The sequence below is a fragment of the Gymnodraco acuticeps genome, unplaced genomic scaffold (genome assembly GCF_902827175.1).
Source record: "Gymnodraco acuticeps unplaced genomic scaffold, fGymAcu1.1, whole genome shotgun sequence".
In the NCBI taxonomy this organism is placed as follows: Eukaryota; Metazoa; Chordata; class Actinopteri; order Perciformes; family Bathydraconidae; genus Gymnodraco; species Gymnodraco acuticeps.
Window position 1 is genome coordinate 312728 of NW_022989820.1, and position 21080 is coordinate 333807.

General features: G+C 43.4%; 1 protein-coding gene across 1 annotated transcript in view; it reads left to right on the forward strand.

Moving 5' to 3' along the window:
- Window positions 1-550: 550 nt before the first annotated feature.
- Window positions 551-21080, forward strand: part of cadm4 (cell adhesion molecule 4) — a 165341-nt gene continuing 144811 nt past the window's right edge. Inside the window, exon 1 of the mRNA XM_034233385.1 lies at window positions 551-881. Coding sequence (XP_034089276.1) covers window positions 809-881 — 73 coding nt within the window. The 5' untranslated portion in view covers window positions 551-808. The remainder of the gene's footprint in view (window positions 882-21080) is intronic.

A 21080-nucleotide genomic window follows, 5' to 3' on the forward strand; every position in this document is an offset into this window, starting at 1 on the left:
AGCAAATAATCATTAATAAAAAAGTATAATATTTCAGAAAGTTATTGTTTGCCACCAGCCAACATGTGGAAAAGTGAATCCACATTGCATTACGCATGATGACTGACATTCAGATAAGCACACACAAATATATGCTGATTTATTTACATGATATTTTGGAAATTGACTTCAGAATACACTTAATGACTGCATTATTGTCTCTTCAAACGACTAACATCTGATTCATTTTCGTCATCTTAATCATTGTGCCACACATCCTTTCTCGGTCCGTGGAGCTGAATTTGAAATACATTGGTTATTTGTGCCGGGAAATTAATGTTGGTTATCAATCACGTTTAGAGCGAATGGATTTATATTAATTGGAAGATTCCCCCCCCCCCCCCCTGCTCTCCTCGTGTATAGCCGATGTATTCCAGCAAGCCCAGCCCCTATCTATCCTCCGCACACCCCTCCACCTGCTCCGGCTCTCTGCGATTGGTCGGAAACGCACACCGGCCCGCCCCATTGGAAGACTTTTAAATATATTTACAATGTAAAGTAACCAAGAAAAACCAGCCAAGCCATCATATCCAGTCATTCCAAGAGGGAGGGAGAATATAGGTGTGTGTGGGGAGGGAGCATTACAATGTAAAGACCTGCCATTGAGCGCTTCACTGAACACACACACTCGTCCACGCACATTACGCACTCACACACACAGACGCTGAAGGAGCCGTTGGAGAGTGGACCTGCGGGTTCATGTCACTCTGATTTCTCCAAGGAAGAGGAATAACGAGGAACAGATCAGAGGGGAATATCAGCGACAGCCATGGCTTTCGCGTCCGTTTGGAACTACTGCGTCCCCCTCACCATCCTCACCGTCGCCTGCCTGGTGCGCACTGGTAAGTCACCACGGAGAGAGTGAATGAGTGCGATGTGAATGAGAAGAGAGCCAAGCTTCCGCGATGTGTTGTGGCTTTTACCGTGCAAGTTTGCTTAAGTCCTGTAAGAAAACGCACCGGGCTTATTCTGACTTGACAGACAGGGGGAAAGGGAAGTAAACGCTCAGCGCGGGACAAAAGCACGTGTACTTATAACAAGCTACAATCATCCTGCGGAATAAGGTTATTATCCACCACGGGGTAATTAGAGAACCCATTGCGCAAGTCTGGGCTACATCCGTATTTTCTATTTCAATATCAGTCATTGTGTTGAGCACTTCTCGTAATCTTACAATGGAAATCCCCCAAAACATGTCAAAAGTGAAAGGTTCGCCTTCACTTTTCACCCACGCAGAAATATTTCATAAGCTCTGTTGTTGACCTGCTTGTGTCACGATATTGTAATTGTTTGGTGTTTGGAATTCACTTTGCCTATAGCTGCTGCATGACATATATGTGCTGTAGGTGGAGAGCTCCGATTCTGACACATGAGAGCTCATAACAAATGCCCGCAGTGGACCAGACGTGTGTCACACTACACCCAGCAGTGTTTCGGTCACTGCTTTTTATATGCTGCAGCAGTGTGATGGACTAAAAAGACCTTTGAGACCTCACCATCAGATACAGTCACAACTAACAATCAATTGTGAAGCATTGTAATGGCTCATGCAGTGCCTTTGTTGCTGTTACTCTTCCCACTGGACCCTCTCAGTGTGGGGTAGTCCTGCATCGCTATAGGGATTTGGATTAGGCTCACTCATGACTCAGGTATTTAGTGTCATCTACTTTTGAAGTAGTAAACTATGGTCTCATTATATTAAATACTAACCGGTGCTTCAGTAAATCTGACTGAGCAGGAATGGCAACGAGGAAGTGCACACGGATGTTTTCTTATTGATTTGTGTCTCGTGGTTGTTGTGCACTTGGGGGCTTTGGCTGAGTGGGGGGTTGGCCATTGTCCCCGTCAGACCTTTGCTGTGTTATTCTGATGTCTCTTTTACATATGGAGCTCTACATTGCTCCATTGCCATTCCTCCGGCTGCACTGACACCAACCTCACCATGGCCTGTGTATTGATTTCGTCCCTCGTGTGTTTGGTTCTATTTGTATGTCTGCATGTTTAGCTGTAGAGGGTTGATTTATGCAAAAGTGTGTAGGCGTTTTCTATGTTAGTCTAACTGGAGTACTGTGTAAGAGGTTTGTGCACGTCTGTGTCTGGGCGTCCATTTCTGAACGTGCTTGTGTGTTGCATGTAAATGTGCTTTATGTCTGTGTTTGTGTGCTGCTTACAGTGCCGTGGTTTTGCCCGAGCTGCAGGCAACCTCTGCTGGGGGCTGCTCACTGAGCACTGCCATTAATCTAGCCGCTGACAGGGGCCTGGAGAGACAGGGGGCTGGGGGGTGGAGCGAGGGGTGTTGCAGGCAGAGGGTGGATGGAGGAAGGAGGGAGAGAAGGACGTGCAGAGATGGTTTGATTCACAACACCCTGCACAGGTGCACATATAACATGCATAAAAACATCTTGATCACAAATCAGCGTGTCATTTTTGTCTCCAAAGACGAAAATGGCAAAACTAATCTAGCAGAAAGCAAAAGGGAGAAAAAAAAAAAGGGTGGGAGGCGACGAGGATTTGTTATTATGCCAGAATAGAGATGGACAGATTGATTGGGCAGATAGACGGATGAGCAGACAGAGAGATTGAGAGGGTGCTGTGAAGATGGCGTGACTGGGAGACATGGCCCTCCTTTGAAGAACGAGGGAGAGAAGGAGGGATGGAGGAGATGGAGGGAGCAAGAAAGGCAGAAAAGAGCGAGGGAGGGAGGAAGGAAGAGTGGGAGAAGAAAGGCAGAAAGACTTCACAGTCTGTCTGACGGGCAGGCCTGAGGGACACACACACACAATCACTCACTCACACACAGTCAGCGCTGGGTGTTTATGCACAGTGCTCGGTTTGTGGGGGTGGCTGATCCACAGGCCAAACTTAAACCCCACGTAACAAATGCTGTTAACTCCACCTCTGCTGCTCGGCCACTCTTAATCGCTACCACGCATCCCTTCCATCACTTCCATGCTTCCACCTCCCCCCCATTTTTCTCCCATACCTCTATTACCTCTACTTCCTTATCGCTGTGTGCATTAAATCACCTCCATTTGTTTATTTGATTGTGTGCAATGAGAGCCATCCGTTTTCAGCTTGTTTCCCCATCATGCTGTTTGGACCTTGGCTGGCTCTCTGGCGGTTGAAAAACGGCAGCAGTTGGACGTACTTGTGGGAGGAGATTTGAATACCAATTATAGTTTGTGTGTGTGCAAGCCCACACACAAACACAGGCCATGCATAAATCAATGTCGCTGTGAGTCACAGAAGAGAGGCCTAGCGTGTAAACACAAACATCAAGGGAAATGCTGTACACACCAAAACCAAAAATGTGGACGTGCATGAACACACACATAAGTGCAGGAACACACGTGTACACATACACCTTGCCTGCAGACAGCATAGTGCTTTAGAGTTTCTTTTGAACATAGTAAAAGGACTGCTAATGTAAGTTTGTCTGAGCCCAATTGCAGTTTTTGATGCTTGTCAGGCGCAATTTGCATCATGCCAGAGTTGCCTTTCTACTTTCTTCTACATTGCGCAGTGCTTGCTGTTTCAGCGTCTATCTTTGTTCTCTAATGCGCAGAAAAAGTCTTCACAGCAATCCCAGGTTTATCCTTTGATCCAAACCTTGGAGGATAATTCCGTCTTAAAATAAAATAAACTTGTCGACAGTTTAATTAAAAAGAGCGAGACCTGCCATCTGCCGGTTCACGGTGTAAACTTGTGCTCGGTGAACAGACTTCAGTGTTTCAGTCTCTCTTCTTTTCTGTGACTCCCTGTCTTGTAGGTCTCAATAATTGGACGAGCTGAACTTTGCAGACGGTGCTGACATGCCCGTCAATGGAAGAGAAGCTGAAATTAGCTTTTTTTTTTACAACATGTCAAATTGTGCCGAATGCTGTCGTGCACAGTCCTGTTTGATCAACCGCTGCAGTCCTAAAGGGTCCTGACAGGGTAGTCCTCTATCTCCGCTGTGCAACTGCTCACACATAAGCTCCATAAACAAATTGGTCCGTGTCGCTTTTTGGGCAAGTCATGACTTGGAGAGTAACAGAGCTTAGTGTGGGCTGGTTTTATTCTCCCCCTGAGCTTTTATAGGTCTATTACCCAGAAGCAGAAGAAGTTCCTCGTCTCACCGTTTAGTGCAGGCGATGTATTCTACAGTAATTATCTCCTAATCTGCCCCCCAGTCTTCAATGCGATCCCTAACTCCTTGTTTTGAAACTGCTGCTGTTTCACACTATGATTGCATCTTAATAACCCCCTCCAGCTTTATAGGCCAGTGAGTATTTTATTTTGACATCGACGTAAATAGATGTAAAGGGAAATGAGACCTGACGAGTTACTTAGTTTCTACTGCAAGGTCACTTCATTTGACGGGACCATCACATAAGCCTTTCCACATGTCGTTTATGGCACCATGTTGCAGTCTGTTGTGTGTACTATGAGACCTCATGATTGAAAAAGGCACAATAAGACACCAATTGGTAATTGAAGACTTATATCTCATTTGACCATTTGTTTAATTGTCCATTAGTTAAACTTGCTGTCAATCTAATCAGGCCATTGCTAATGTAGAAACACTCTTTATAGCTGCCACCTCATCTCCTTCCCATTACTATTCCCCAGACAGTACCGCTTGTGATTATCATAATGGTGATCTATGTCGTCCTTACGTGTCGCTCTCTGAGAACAACTGGCGTTTCACCAACTTAGCTGCTGAAGTTTTTTAATGCTCAGTAGGGTGCCAAGGACGTCTCCTCCATTTGCCGACATTAGAGGCCTGCCAATCAATCCAGCGCTTTTAACTCCATCCCATCTGATTGGCTCAGTAGAAGAGAGTAACGTCCTCCTCTGGTGCAGCTTTCCATAGCGTGACCTGATGTCCCCTGAGCCAGCAGCTTTTCTCCAGCCACTGACCCCTCTCGCTGTATATTTGTCTTTGCCACGGGAGTGTGAACTCAGTAAACAGCCGTTCCCGCCGCACTGCTTCTTGGCACAACACACAAAGGCAGTTGCTATGTATTCTTTCTACTGGGGTAGAATGTGTACTAATGTCTCAAGCCAGTCAAAGTTAAATAATGGTTAACAGAGATGGAGGGAGAGAGAGGGAATTCTCAGTCTGAAAAAATAATTAAACAGGGAGGGGGGCATTCCTTGCTATTGGTGACACAGTTTCCATGACTAAGAGTACACGTTTACCTCTTGCTTGGCCCTGGGTTTGTTGAACACCCTTCCTCATTGCAGAGACACCTGTCTTCGAAACTCCCACAGGAACCGGTGCTAACTTGGCTAGACAGCGGTCCCCAGTAGCGCCCGTAACCAAGGTGATTATCCCCACTCAGGCACCGCGGCGGAGCCCTCACTGGTTGTGATTGGGGGAGAGAGACTGATTGAGCTGAAAAGGGCAAGTGCCTAAAATGGAAGAGCTTGGAAACTGTGTACTCTGCCAGTGCAGAGGCTAATACACACCCCATCTGGAAGATGTGGAGACGAGAGGAGGGGACGGCCGGTAATGAGGTGCTCGTCCAGGTGTGAGGAGGATCAGTGAAGGACTTAAACCCAGGTGAAACTGTCAAGGCTTGGCATGGAGGTTGCCAACAAGACCCCTGTTTCCCTTTTACCCTTGGGAGGTCTGCGTGTCCAGTGGAGGAGCTGATGAAGAGTGACCAGGCTTAGCAGGGGCACCAGGGGACTGATGGGGTCAGGGAGGCAGAGTGAAACAGAGGGGGGGGGGAGAGCAAGAGATGGCTGGCTGCACAGTGTATAAAATAAGTGAAGGAAGGGTGTGAGGAGAGGGGGGGGCACCACGGGCTTGAGTCACAGACCAGTGAAGCAGAGGAGAAAGTCGGGCAGAGAGGAGTCCAACAAACAAGTGAATGATTGCAGGATTTCAGCTCTGAAATGGGGGTTTAAAAGGGAGAGGGAGAGCAACCCCTGCTGTGCCAAATGACAGACAAAAAAGGAGGAAGGAGGTAAGGGGGAGATTAAGAGGGTGGTAGAAAAAGTACAGGGTGCTGGAGTGAGATAGGACAAGGTGGAGTAGGAGGAGAGACAGAGAGATGGATGGTGATACACAGAGATAAAGACGGAGAGAGGGCAAGCACTGTGTAGGTGACCACACCTGAGAGACTAGGTGTCATGATCGATGAGGTCACAGTGCGCACACACACTCTCCCACCCCCACACACACACAAGCAAACAAGCATCAAAATTGTTTCCCAGAGCTCATGGCCAGTCCTCCCACTTTCAGAGAAGCTGCGCGGCGCTCCGACTCTGAGAATTAAACACCCACACACGCACAGGGATATTCATCGGTCTGCCATTTAGAATCCTTCTTCGTATCATCGGCATTAATAGGTTGGCTTTGATGAGATTGTCGGAAGCTGAACATTTCCAGTCAAAGCAAGCAGTGCACTATCTACTGGGAAATCAGATGGAGATTTTCAGAAGGCGGACAAAACAACGCTGAAGAGGTCTCGGATGAGTTTTCTATCTTAGGAAACTCTCACAATGTCTCTCCTACGAGTTTGGATTCATTTAAGCCATGATCAAGTCTGACATCGATAAGGTGGTTGTGTCCTTTGTATAAACTTCAGTAAGGAAGTTATTTTGTGTAATCGGAACAGATGAGATTATTCTAATGATTTTTTTTTAAAGCATTTGAAGTTGGGAGAAATCAAAGCTTCAACATTTTTTATTGAGCATCACAAGATTATCAGATATTACCAAATGTTACCACACATCCCGCTTTGCTGTGTGCACTTTTGAACCAAACGCTATCACTCAACGAAAGACGAGCGATAACGGCAGCTGCCAATAGATCAAACTCTGACTGACTACATTCTGGATAAATGCCAAGTGTTTGTTTAAAACCGCTACAAAAAAAGAAATCCACTGCAGCTTTCACAATACTTCCCAGACACACCCTCCCTCTCTCCGCTTATCTCTATCTGACTATTCTTCATCTCTTACTCAGGCCTGAGACAACGGCTTCAACATAAGGACTAGTAAGCTTTGATCCACTTCATTAGCAAACCGTAAGCAACCATTCATTATAGGCAATTAATTGGCAGCACGCGAAAAACTATCCTCGACAAGTTGTCCACTCTCCAACCCCCACTAGTACCCTAGGAAATAAGGAAGAGGGAGAGAGAGATGGCAAGAAAAGGACTCAAAATGAGAGGAATAAGGCCTGTGGTCATACTTAATGTGCTAGGGCGAGATTTACCACGATGATTTGCTGGGCTCTTTTGAGATTCATAAGGTCATCAATTCATGCTCTGCTTTCAGCTGGGCAAAACAAAAGTGAGGCTCTGCAGCCGGCTGCACTGAACTAAGGAGAAGAGAGGCTCGGCCAAATTGGATTGGTGCTGCAATTGTTTCTGCAGAGATTGTTACAGTTGGTGTGTCCACTTAAAAAGTGGCCAAGCACCAACGACCTTGAGGGAAGCTCTGCTCGACACTCTACCAGGATTCATTTTCTCCTGTGCGGCTGGATGGGCATTTAAGTGCATTCACCTCATGGCCGTTAACAGGTACACCCCCTCACCTCCCATTAAGAGCACCAGCTGACTGAAGCGGCGCTTTGACTCGTACTCACAGACGTGTTCCTATCTCCGTGTCCATCTCAAGGTTCTTTATTTGTCATCTGTCGGCTGAATAATGTTATCATGTTCTGCAGAAGGGCCGTGTCTTTACTTCCTGGCCGTTGCAGTAGAGGAGCGGAACAGCCACACAATCTGTGATCCTGAATGAGCTTGACAAAGGCCTTGGGCATTGGGTGCAGTTGCGGTTTCATAGCGACTGCCACCCGCCGAGCTCTACTGCTGAACGGAGATGTGAAGCAGCTTGCAGAGGCCGGTGGGGTTCTCTGCTCCGTACCAGTCATTTTTGCCTTTGTGGACTCGGTAGCCATGGACAGCAAGTGGTTTTTATTTCTGCGATATATATATATATATATATATATCCTATAGTTTGGAGATCCGTACAATACACACAGCACGACACTGTTGCCTCTTGACTGAAAATACAGTAACATGCTTTATTGCAAGAGAAACCAATAAAAGAAAGCCGTAGGGGAATGTTCTCTCATTCTTGATTATTTTTCTTCTCTTCCCAAGGGCCAAGATGGCTGCCATCTGTCCTCCCATTTACCACAGCAACTGCTTTAGTCACCAAGCCTGCAGTATCTTTTTACAAGTGATCCAAAATGACACATGATGCATGATTTTCATTTTAAAATGGGATTTTCACATCATTAAAATGATCTGCACTGAATTATTTGACTAACATTGATAGTGGCTTATAATTGCAATTATTTTTTTAATGGCATATCTGCAATAAGATGATATCGACGATGGCAGTGGACAATGTTTATCTGTTTAGTCACATTAATGTTTTGCTGGCTAAATGTTGTTTTAGTTATTTGCTGTTGATTCATAAAATAAGCCACTGGCTGGACACGACTTTGGCATGATGAGGAGCATAACGAGTGCCAGCGTGCTGCTCAGACGTGTGGTTGGATTTAATTTAAGAACAATGAAAATGTCAGCTCGGTGGGAGTATAACATTCTCTCGTAAAAATGATCAGCGCCATGCAGTTTGTAAGAAATGTTTCCCAGAAATGCAAACAAAACTGCTCTGGGACATTTGAGAAACAGCCACTTCCCATTTAGCAGCAGTGAGTGCTCCATGCAGCAACACGACAGAAAGCAACTGCTACTAATGGCGCGTTTCCACTGCAGCGTGCCGAGCCGTGCGGGGCCCGTTTTTGGTTGCGTTTCCACTTTGCCTAGTTTTGGCCCGGGGCTACTTTTTCACCTTTTTTCTGGCCCGACTAAATCGTGGTTCTAGGGCCAGGAACAACCAGGCTGAGTCGGGCTGAGTATGCTAAACTAGAGAGAAGTAACAACATACTGATACCGGTTAGTAAAAAAACCATGAATTAATGCTTTGACAAGTCTGCAGACAGACGGCAGGAGAAAAACCCCTTTTAAAATGCGTGTTTTCTAAATGTAGCTTGGCTAAGCTAACGTTATATGCTCCGACCGTCCACACTCACAACAACGGCCTATACAGACATAAATACACCAGCGACTGTATTCGCCATGACACAGGCAGTCTGTGGTTTGTACTTGTTTAACTTTTGTCTAGTTTCTGAACAGATATGAGGAGCTGTGAGCTCTGAGTGCTAACAGCTAACGGCTGTGTTGTTTTTCTGGGGCTCTCATTGAAGATGACGTCACGGCTCCGCCTACACTGCGTTACTATAGTAACTACCCCAGTTCCTAAACTGTAATGGAAGCGCAGCATTAATGTGAGCCGGGCCTAATAAGGCCTAACCCAGGGGTGCCCACACTTTTTGGGCTGGTGAGCTACTTTTGAAATGACCAGCTCACCGAGGTCTACCAACCAAAAATAAAATCCCAAATTGCAAGGGTTGCTGAATAACACGTTTTATTTATACATGGGATAATAGGGCTGCAACAAACGACTAATTTGATAATCGATTAATCTATTGATTAATGAAACGACTAATCGACTATTCAGACTATTACTGTATGCCTTGCACAATTTCTCAAACGCTCTTATTTAGCCATCAACTTTTAGATTTAGCTTGAGGTTGTTTTAGGCATGTGGAAACTAACAATGAAGACAATAAAGATGAATACTTGATTCAAAAATACATATTATTAAATTAACTAATTGTTTACAAAATTAACATTGCTTTTTATTTAAATAAAATAAATAATATTTCACATCAAAAGAAACAACAACGTTTTAACAAATCGTATTAAATAATCTGATGACAGAACTGTAAACACAATAGCTGAAATTGTAACAAACTAAATAACTCAGTTACCTCTAATCATTAACCCATGTTTGTATAATGTAGTTAACTCGTGTGTTGCTGCTAGCATACATAACTGACGTGGAAACGTTACTCGTGGACGGGGCAACAGAACCACTAGAAAGACAGTGGAACCCGGTGCATTCCTCCGTCTGAATGTGGAGCACTTTTGCTAAATGTTTAGACACATTGCTCGTGTTACCGCCCTTACATGCTAAACACTCTTGGCAAGGAGCATTGTCCACCTCAAGACGGGTAACATTTAACCACACCTTGGAGCGCTTCTCTCCGCCATCTCCACCATGTGTTGCTGCATGTAGCAGCCGCGTGTGTGTAAACTGCCCCGCCCCCTCGCACACAGACGGGGGAGAGAGATCTCGTCTGGATTGGAAAGATCAAAAATACACCGACCATAGACGCATTTGTTTGTCTTTTTGCATGTTAGAAACGAGTTGGCGACACTAAGACTGCGAGATAATGTTTGTGTAGCAATAATATATGACCTTTCTCAACTCGCTACTCGGAGGGAAGTCGCTGTCATATGCCTTGTGAACACTCCGATAATGCCTCTCCACATTACCTTTCTTTGGCAGAGCGACGCTTGCTTTACAAATAAGGCAAATAACCTTTGAATGTGACATCACAAACAAATATTCTGGGTGGAAGTGGTATGTCTTTAGCTTTTTGTTCGGTCCCGCACTCATTTTGTTGTTTGTCTCTTGTTAGTCTCTTTAACTTAATTTGAGTTTTCCCGGCACTTGACTGATTTTGTATCGCTTTGCATTCTGGGTTAACAGACTGGAAAGCGATAGGTCGCTTTTTCTGTCAATCAAGTAAACTCCTGAATTAAGTGTCAGGGAGGCCAAGAGAGGAGGGATCAAAACCTGTTTTGTCTATTTTAACGGAACTGGATTTTTTTTTTTATGAATGACTCGCGATCTACCAGCATTGCCCCCGCGGTCGACCGGTCGCCCGCGGTCGACGTACTGGGCACCTCTAGCCTAACCAAACCGAGCGAGGCCGAGCGAGGCCTGCAGTGGAAACGTGCCATAAGAGATATAGTATGCAACAAAGCGAGACATTTTTAACAAGGCTACTTTTAGTTAACATAGGTAGTTGTATAGCAGGGTGAAAAGGCTTTCAATGCACCTTTTCCATGTGAAAGAGGAAGGCTATCTGAAAGGTTGTTCTATTGAGTTGTAGAGTTCATTCATTCCTCAGTTGTTTACTTTGCACAGAAATGTTATAAACAAAAACTTTGGCATTGACTTTCGGCTAATGTGTTTTCAAAAATCTTGATTTTGGGCCAGAATTACATACTCTGTGCATTCCTAAATAAAATGAACAATCAGTAAAAACAAGCATTTGAAATGAAAGAATAACAATTCCAAAAAAGACTTACTTCATGCGTGCATCCAAGACTTTCAAAAACAAAGTGTAAACCTAAATTGTATCCATCCCCGCAGCATGAGGTGAATGGTTGACGTTTGCTTTGTGAGGCAGGAAATTGTATCTGCCAACAAATATGAAGGTTTAACAATCCGAGAGGAAGATTATATGAGGAAGTGTGTGTCTTAAAATTGACTCGAAGTTAATTCATCAACGTCAGGAACAGAGATAATGGAGGAGACGTGGCCAATATCTGGTTATTATGTTTCTGTTGGTTGGATAACGCTGCCTAATGCGGAACAAACTTTCTTGGATAAATGTAACTCTGGACGATTGAAAGTTTCATCAACTGAGATAAGAGTTTCAAATGTAATCAAACACGTTGAAAACTGATGGTCCGGATGACTTCAGTTAGTTTGTCAACTGTGCTACTTTCTATTCAGATTGCCCCCCCCCCATTGATTGCTTTAAACCCAGGCTAAAACATACTCTTATGCTCTAGCGTTTGACTCCTTATCAGGCTGATAGTGCCTATGCCTATGTATCTATTTGTACACATGAGCTGCGTATTAATGTTTACGTCTGTGTTTCTTTTATGGTTGCGTTGTCTTCCTGCTCTGTTCTGTACAATGTGCTTTATAAATAAATGTCATTGATTGAAGTAAAAGTCCCGCATTCAAAAATATGTATTCAGTAAAAATACAAAGGAATAAGCATCAAAATGTAAAAGATATTAAAATAATACAAATTCTGCTAATTTTTCTATGATCTTTTGGGATTATGATTATTAATGCTTTAATGTTATCTTCATCTTAATGTTCAATTGAGCTGGGCTGCCACAACAGCAGCCACGGTGCTGCGACTGAGGCTGCACTTCAAGGTCGATGAGGGAGGGGTACATGATTTCAGATTGTGGAACAAATTCACCAGGAGAGTTTTCTTGACTAATAGAATGAATTCTGGGGGTTGGAGCTTAGACTTTCCCACTTTCAATTTTAAGGACCACCCTAATATATATATATATATATATATATATACTGGCGGGTCACTTATACATTTCACCAAGGGCTCCATAAAGTTTATATTAACCTATAAAAATACATGAGCCATTATTGGCTGATCATCTTTTGTATTATTAATCCTGCATTATTAATCTGAAATGTAATAAATTAAATTGATTTAGTGTACCTGAAATGAGTACATTGAAATACTCAATCATAGTACAAGTACTTCAAAGTATCTGCAGTAAAGTTCTTAGTTTCTGTGTACCAATGTATTTATCATCACTTATGTATTCTGTATGTTTCCTTATGCAATTCACTCAACGATGACAGCATTTGTGACAGCGCACACTTCTTGTATATGCAATTATAACTGATGCTTATTTACCATGGAGATGGATTTGAGCTGCGCTGAGGGAAAGCGATTTATGAGCTTATGGGGGAAATTAAAAACAAACATAAACCATAGGTAATTAAAAAGCAGGTTGATCCCAAATGATGACTTATGTATAACTCTCTGGCCGTGTTACAGAAGTGAGCACAAAGCTGCAGCAAAGTAGACAGGCAGGTTGGCAGTTTGGCTTACACACACATTTGCATGCATGAATACAAACACGCCACTGCACTCGGGAGACTGCAGAGACCTTTTGGAGTTTCCAAACTTATTTACTGCAGCGTGTTGTGTCTTGATGCTCTGTGCCTTTTTTAAATGCCATGTACCCTCGCTGGCCTCTTTTTCATGAGCCTCCCTGGGATAGTTTTGACAAATAGAGGGACACACCAGGTGATTGTGCTTCAAGTACACTACATATTCACACAGACAATGTTTTTCATACTTTTTCCCCCCAGTACGTGTAGCACCCTTCTTCTGCCTTTCGTTCTCAAACAAAACCTGTTTTACTCTTAATCGCTGGACCTGCCATTTTCTAAACCTTGTTGTTTTTCCACGCTCCATCCGCCTCTCTTACTGTCTTTTAGTTTTTCACTCAACAGATTTTTTACCACTCCTACTATGTGTTGCTACTTAAATACCCGAGCCAATGCACTCCCTATTCATGTGCTCTGGGTAGTTGTGTGTGCATTCGCTCCTGCTGTTAGAGAGAGTTTGCAGATAGTTGGAAAGACAGATCTTGGTGAAGGGAAGGAGGGACTTCTCATTGCCAGGATCCTTGTTGATGGATCTTTTGGCTAACTGTCTCTCCTGCCTCCCCGCTGCGTTGCACCCCTTTCCCGCCCCCTCCTCTCATACTGTAGCCTCAGGCTGTGGGGATGCCAGGGCCAGGTGTGGAGAGGTAGACAGTGAGAGGAGAGGAGAGGAGAGGAGAGCGGGAGAATTGACAGGGCCCAGGTGGCCAGCTTGAACGCCTGTGCTACTGCTTTCCCCTTCTCATTTGCATAGATAAAATGTTTTTTTCCTTCTGTCTTCTCTCTCTCTGCTTCCATTTACTCTCGCCGCATCGATTCATTTTCAATATTGCTTTTGTTTTCTCTCCGCCTCTTCTCCCGCCGCTCTTCTTGTTTCCCTCGGCTTTGAACTTTCTGTTGTCTTTTTATAGACAATTGCCTTTGCCCCTTTTTCTTTTGACTGTACCTCCAGATTTACCTTCTCTCCCCATCTCTTTTGCTCTGGGCTTGCTGAACTATGCATTTTACTTATGCTGCAGTACAATATCCTGGAGGTGGAGGCTTATTCTCCCCCAACGTACACTTAAGAGACTATGCAGTCCCTCTAACCATCTCCATTCATCTCCCACACACTTTTTCTGGCTCCCATGACTGTTTTCGACCCTATATCTTCTCTCCCACTTTCCCTTATTTTTCCCGAAGCCTGTGCAAAACTTTGTTTTCCTATTATTCAGCTCGTTCATATTTTATTCCCTCATCTACTTCCAATCTTTTGTTCAGGCCATCATTCACACACAAACACACACTTCATCACTCCCCTCTTTCTTCCTCTACTTTTTCCATGGTGCTCCCTTAACCTCTGTGCCACTTTATCTCACTTATCCATTATATCTCATGATCCACCTTTTCTACTTGGCCTGCTCTTGGCATATTGGCCATTTTACAGTTGTCTGTGCTGCTGTGTAGGTGTGTGTTTGAAAGAGGCTGAGTAGTATTCTGCTCACATATGTAGGCACATACACATGCATCATTGTACTGGAGTTTTTGTCATGCCACACACACTCCTGACTAGCTTAGCCTGATCCTACATTCTGAATAAGCAAGCACCTGCTCTAAGAAATATATATATTTAAATTGTTTGGTACTTTATTCGAAATTCAATACAAAAATCTTCCTTTTGGAGATATGCCAGGTTAATATCTGTACAATTCTGCAGAGCGTAATGGAAGCCCACATAGGTGACACAGTCTGGCAGATAGCCACACACAGATTTGCGCACACTCACACACATGCACACACAAGAACTCAGCCACCAGGTTTCCTCAGAATTGAGTTATGTAGGCTGTCAGTCAACTAGCTTGCACTCACACAGCCGCCCGTCTGATGGTGCATATTTCGCACGGGGAAGGGACTCAATTACGGCGAAGGTGAACGAAGCAATAAACACGGCACAGATACAGTGAGGCGCTCAGCAGCACTGCAGCCAATCACAGAGCCAGGTAGGTAGCCGCTCTGCTCATCCAGTTGTGATGTGCCGAGAACGGCCAGGGGTGGTGGTGGAAAGAGGCGAGGAGGAAGACAACATTATTTTATATTGAATTTAAAGCTAGGGGAGTAAACTTTGTCGCCAGGTATTACAGCAAACATATGATATCTGTCTGTATATCTGATGTTAAAATGTGTCTATTTTAATCACTGTCACATGAACATCAGTTTGCATCAAACACCAGCCTTTTGTCTCGGATATATGTCGGGGCATTTCATGTTAACATGACTGTGCTTACATGGTGTAAATAAGGTCATATAAACAGCAGCATGTGACTGAAATGTCTGCGGAAAGCGCAATACAGTTCTCGTAGATCGTCCTCATATCCTATTTTAATCTAGATAGATGTGTACTCCTACTGTTGTTTGTCTGATCTGATTCTTTGTGTAACAGTATAATTACATGTTATGATTGTACATATCACACATGTATAGAGTGAAAAAATGATGTAATAAAAAGAAACATCTTTCTAAACAAGGTGAGAGGAAGGTGTAGGGCAGCGAAAACCTGCCATCCGACCCTTCTGAAAATGATGTGGCAGCAACCAACGTACAGCGACCTGCCACTGAGGGGACACAGAGGTGGGATGGATGCTGGCAGTGGGAGATGATAACAGCCCACCTTCATTTCAGCTCTCAGCATACACCCATAGTTATATTCGGCTGGAACACACACACACACACACACACACACACACACACACACACACACACACACACACACACACACACACACACACACACACACACACACACACACACACACACACACTCTTGACCGTCACTGGTAGCCACACGATTTTGGTCACCCACCCACACAGAGGACCAACAGATACAATCACACAAAACAGTGCAGCATTTGCCCTGTTGTTCTTTTCACTTGTGTGTGTGGGTTTATGTGTGAGGCTGATATAACTAACACCTCGCCTGATGTTGATACCGCCATAAATGAGGCTGTGGGTTGAATATATTCTGGACACTATGCACACGGGACTGCTTATCAGTCTACTAACGACAACTATACATTCAGGCTCTGCTAATGCTGTTTCGGACAAGTTTTAGAGAAATGGATGCAGCAGTTTCTTTATAACTGAAACAAGGAATAGGTTTCCTGGTTTATTACAACATGGATCTTTCTTTTGTGTTTCTTTGGACATCATTGCTTCTGGTTACAATAAGTAATTGCTGAGATTTAGGAACACGTTAACCACAGGTCAAAAAAAGCAGTCTGATAATTATAAAGAACCCTTAGGTTAGTCAAACTTAATTGGAAGACAGAATAGGGATGACTTCCTGCATTAAATTTGACCTACTGTACTTTCTGTAGTTATTCATGCACACAGGTGTTCAACATTTCCAGGTGCGCTCGCTTTAGGTTTAGAGTGGTTTGGATTATCTGTCTGAGCAGTTGGCTCGTTTACAATCTGTCTGACCATCTGATCGTTTCTTGCTCCTTACTGGCAGATACAATCTTCTCATAACAATTAAAATAATGGCTAAATCTAGGGAAATAACATCTAATTTGCAATAAACTGGAGTTATCAACTTGAAGTGCCATCCCACTTCTCGGAGACACAAATGTGCTCGTGATTCTGATATGTTTGCAGCCTTGGGCATGTTCACAAAGTGACAGGTAGTGGGTTACACATTTCAGGCCTGCCTAACATTTTTTAAAAGCATTTTCAAAAAGAGCAAGACAGCTGTGCTCCAGCTTATCTGACAGGTGGTGTCTTACCGAAATAAATGACATAACCTCCATCCTGCGGGGAGATTCACCTGAAATGTACACAAGTTAATCTACTTATGATCCCGACAATCTGTTGCTGCCGATGGATCTAACAAACTTTCACATACTTGTAGTCGGTGATGTTCTGCCATACACCGCCCACACACACACACACACACACACACACACACACACACACACACACATACACACACACCATGCTGTGACAGTTTAGTATTCCCATTAACGGCCTCACACACAGCTCCAGTTGATAACTGCAGCAGAGGCAGGGGAGGAAGTGACTGCCTACTGAGAATCTAATAGTTGCAGCAGCTCTCTCTCTCACCTCAGTTACCTTTTCGATCCTATCTGTCTCCCTCCATATTTTATTCATTTATGTTCCCCTTAGCACATCCATATTTCTCCCTGCCTCCTCCCATGTCTCCCTCTCTTCCCACCTTGTCCGCTTCAGAATTTACCGCCAAACAGCTTCAGGCAGTTCCTCCTCCATTTCTACCAGCTCTTCTCTCCCTCTGTGACTTTTTCTTCTTGGCCTCCCTTTCTTTCTGTCATAGTCTCTTTTGTCTCGGTATCAAATCCCATTTTGTTTTACTTGGCCCAAACCTCTCCGCCTTTCTTTTTCTGCCTCTCACTCCGCACCTTCTTTCACAAGTGTAAGTTGGCAGAGATGTATGGAGGAGATGGGAACACAAAACGTTTCATATTGCGGGATGAGGAGACGCTGCACTGTAAAGAATACCGAAAACACACATCGGCCAGCTTTAAATTATTCTTATTAATTGCCAGTGCGAAACGTAGGGGTTGTGACACTCTTGTTATTGCTTTGTGTTATTAATGAAATCAATAAGCAGGCTTAAAGGGGGAATAATGCAAGGAGAGCAGGGCACAGGGACAAACTTGGTGCCGTTCGGACGTTGTTATTAGTTGCTGCTGCCCCTTTTAATGAGGGTTATTTAACGGGCCAGAAAACAGGCGCACACAGCAACCAGCAAACTGAATGCTGATTGGCTTCTGCAAGAACAAACCAAAGTCTGACAACTCCTTTTATCTAACTGAAGGCAATGGGAGTGCAATATGAAGGTGCCGGAAAAAGCAAAGTACTTGGCCAAAGCCCTCCAGCCTTCTCACCCCTAACCCCCCTCCCCTCCCCACGCTCGCTTGTGTGCGTCATTTGTTTCACTTTCATCCTCATTTACTCTCTGGGCCTTTCTTTATCACGCTTCCTCTCTCTCTTCTCTTTTCCCACAGCGGCTTTCTTTTATGGGAAATGTATTCATTACAGGACAATAAAGGCGTGATTGGAAAGAGCGGACGGTCTTTCAGAACACCGTGTTAAAAAGCAGGACGGAGAGAGTGTGTGATGGCATTACACTCATGATATCTTCACTCAAAAAGGCAGAGTAGATTTCCTCTGCACCGCTGCTTACCCCTCAACATCCTATCAGATCACCTGTAACTGAGCATTGTTTTTTACGCTATTAGAGTCGAGGAGAGTTCTTGGAAATCTGCTGCACTGCAAAAATAATACGGAGCGATTCACTGTTCTGAATGCAAGACGGGTTTTCAGAACCACTTTGCCGATGCTATATTTACATTTAACAATCGTCTAGATCTGAGTGTGACACTCGTTCAATTATGTGATGTGTCTCCCCCGTGTAAACATAGCACGGCGGTGTAATGTAATTCACGGCTATAAAGACATTTCAAGGGTGGATGACAGAGATGGATGGAGCAACGCAGTCACAGAATCTGCATGGTGTTAGTTCAGCCCGGGTTATCACTCCCAACTTTTCTTTCCATGTTTCCATGTCTACTTTTATTTTCTCCCTACTCATAAAGACCAGCATTATGAGATGTATTTTTAAAGTAATGACAATGACGTCTCAAGTTGTTAAAGGGACCCTATGATGCTATTTGGTGTTTTCCCTATAGGTTTTTGCATGTAAACGGTCTGCAAAGGCAAAAATCCCAAAGTTGCCTCCAGGGGAGTTTCTCTCAAACATTGCCTTAGAATAAAAATGACTTTTTCGCAACAGCTATTCCTATCTGGATGATATATTATATCCAGTGCAATGTATGAGTGTGACTGGAAAAGGGCCAATAACACACTACGCATGAAAGAAAATTAATTTTTTGTTGACTTTTTCTTTGAAAATATGCCAAATGTGGTGACATCATCACTGGCATCCCTTCAGCCACTATTAATGATTAGACCGGACCATATAAGCAGCACACACTTTTATTGCATCCTGGCACAGACGAGCGCAGTTGAATTTGATTGAAAAACACTGGTATCTAAAACAATACCAAGTGTACCCTGCACTACATATCACAGACAACATCCTATACGAGCCTCTGCAGCAATAACAGTAAAACAAGTAATATTGTAAAAACAAATAGTCAAGTGAAAGGAGACATATTGGTCGGGGAAATGGCAGTATCCTAAAAGACAAAGAGGATTTATTTTGATTAAAAACTCTATTTGAGTGTCTTTGTTTCCAGCATCCAGTGAAACGATTGCCCTTATAAATCACATCTGATATTTAGCGTAACCACCTGTCATGAAGATTAGTCAAACGTCAGGCTAAATTAAAGGACTAGTCGAGCACACCTGAGAGCATTTCATCGAGGGTGCTTCCCAAAGTGTGAGCTCATGCTGCCCATTTTGCACAAAAGTCAGATTTAGCGCAACTGAAAGTGCAAAGCGCTGTCAGCACTGAAGAATCTGGCCTGCAGGTGTTTACAGGTGTAGACAAATGTGCTGTGAACGCTCTGGGGCCGAGTCAAACTCTGTAAAAACACACAGACGCAGAAATATGCATGTGCAAACACGCTGCCAGATGTATTAACCTGTGTACACATTGTTCAGCGAAATTCATCTCATGTCAGTGTGAAATTGTGCGCAAAGGCACACGTGTGACACTCCTTCGCACAATTATCCAATAATGGATGTCAACAAATCCCTGTAAGATATTATCTGGACATAAAACATTATAAATATATAATTTTTTGCTTAATCTGGCATTTGTGAGAACCCCTGATGGCTTCACAGCAGTCCTTCTTGTAATTAGACACTGATATGAGCCCTAACCGCTTGTAATACTATATTATCTTATGCATGCTATTACACATACGTTATGATTGCATATCTATTTGCACAAGTACAACATCATCATGTAGAAAGTAGGAAGTGAATGCACTGATGTTTGAATGTTATGTGGAGCTGTTTGGAGAATATGTTGAGACCGACTGCATGATGTGCTGGAAAGATTATGTGCAAATGAAATGTAGCCCAAAGCCCAAATTTCCTCTTTGATATTATCGCTCCTCTCTCTCTGCAACATTTGCTGTTTCGCAGTCAGGTCAGCGCACTCATGAAGGTCTTTGTGAGCTCAGTGTAAAGCAAGTGTGGAGGTTAGTGCTGTAACGATTACTTGATTAACGGAGTAGTCAGTAGACAGAAAAAATGAATTGACAATTATTTAGTTAATTAAGTGTTGAAAGCACTGTGTTACACTTGGAAGACTCACAGAAGAATCGTTAACATCGAAGCAGCAGAGATGTCTTGACTTTTTGTCCCAGGCTGCAACACAGGCGCTCTGTTAGCTGAGGTAACCCTGATGACATCACGATGACATCATGTAAGAGGTCGTTTTCTCAGACTTGACAAAGCTCCTTCAGAGTCACACAAGACATTATGCAACTGTTTTTCTAAGGAGGATTAGTACTAACCACGACAAGTACACTGACCTTGTCGATTTTAATGCGAGGGATTGACAAGACGTTTGTTGGAAAAGTGTATGCAGTCAGAGTAATCTTTTTCTAGCTGCTAAGCAAACTTTCAGTGGTTTATGCTTTTCTAATCTGACAATGCTTGCATTTTGTATCATTACAAATTAAATTTCTTTAGGCCTTTGATTAAGTAGACTCAGCGCCATATAGATAGAAGAGTTACGACAACGGAAGTCCAAAAACGGTTATCGTCACGTGGTTCATGTAGACGAGGATCGTTCCCCGGAAGTTCATGGCGGGCAATGTGAATGCATTGATAACAGGAGATAGAACTACGATTTTTGGTAATTATTAGTGAATAAAGGTTTTGATATGCAATATTTATACAACAAATCGATATGTGTATGTATTTACATCAATATATTTGAAAAAATAAAATAGAATTTGCTAATATTAAGTGATAATATTAGGATTAGTGTGAACAACTAGTTTACATGTTAGGCTAACAGTGCCTTGGTTAAAGAGCCTGTTGCTGTTTATTTATAGCTTTGCATTCTTTAAAACCAATATTATCTTCTTAAACTTGTATGGTAGTCAGGAGCATCACTTTCTAATGTTTATTGATATATTTAGAGGGAGGGGATCTAAAGTAATGCTTTAAAATTCA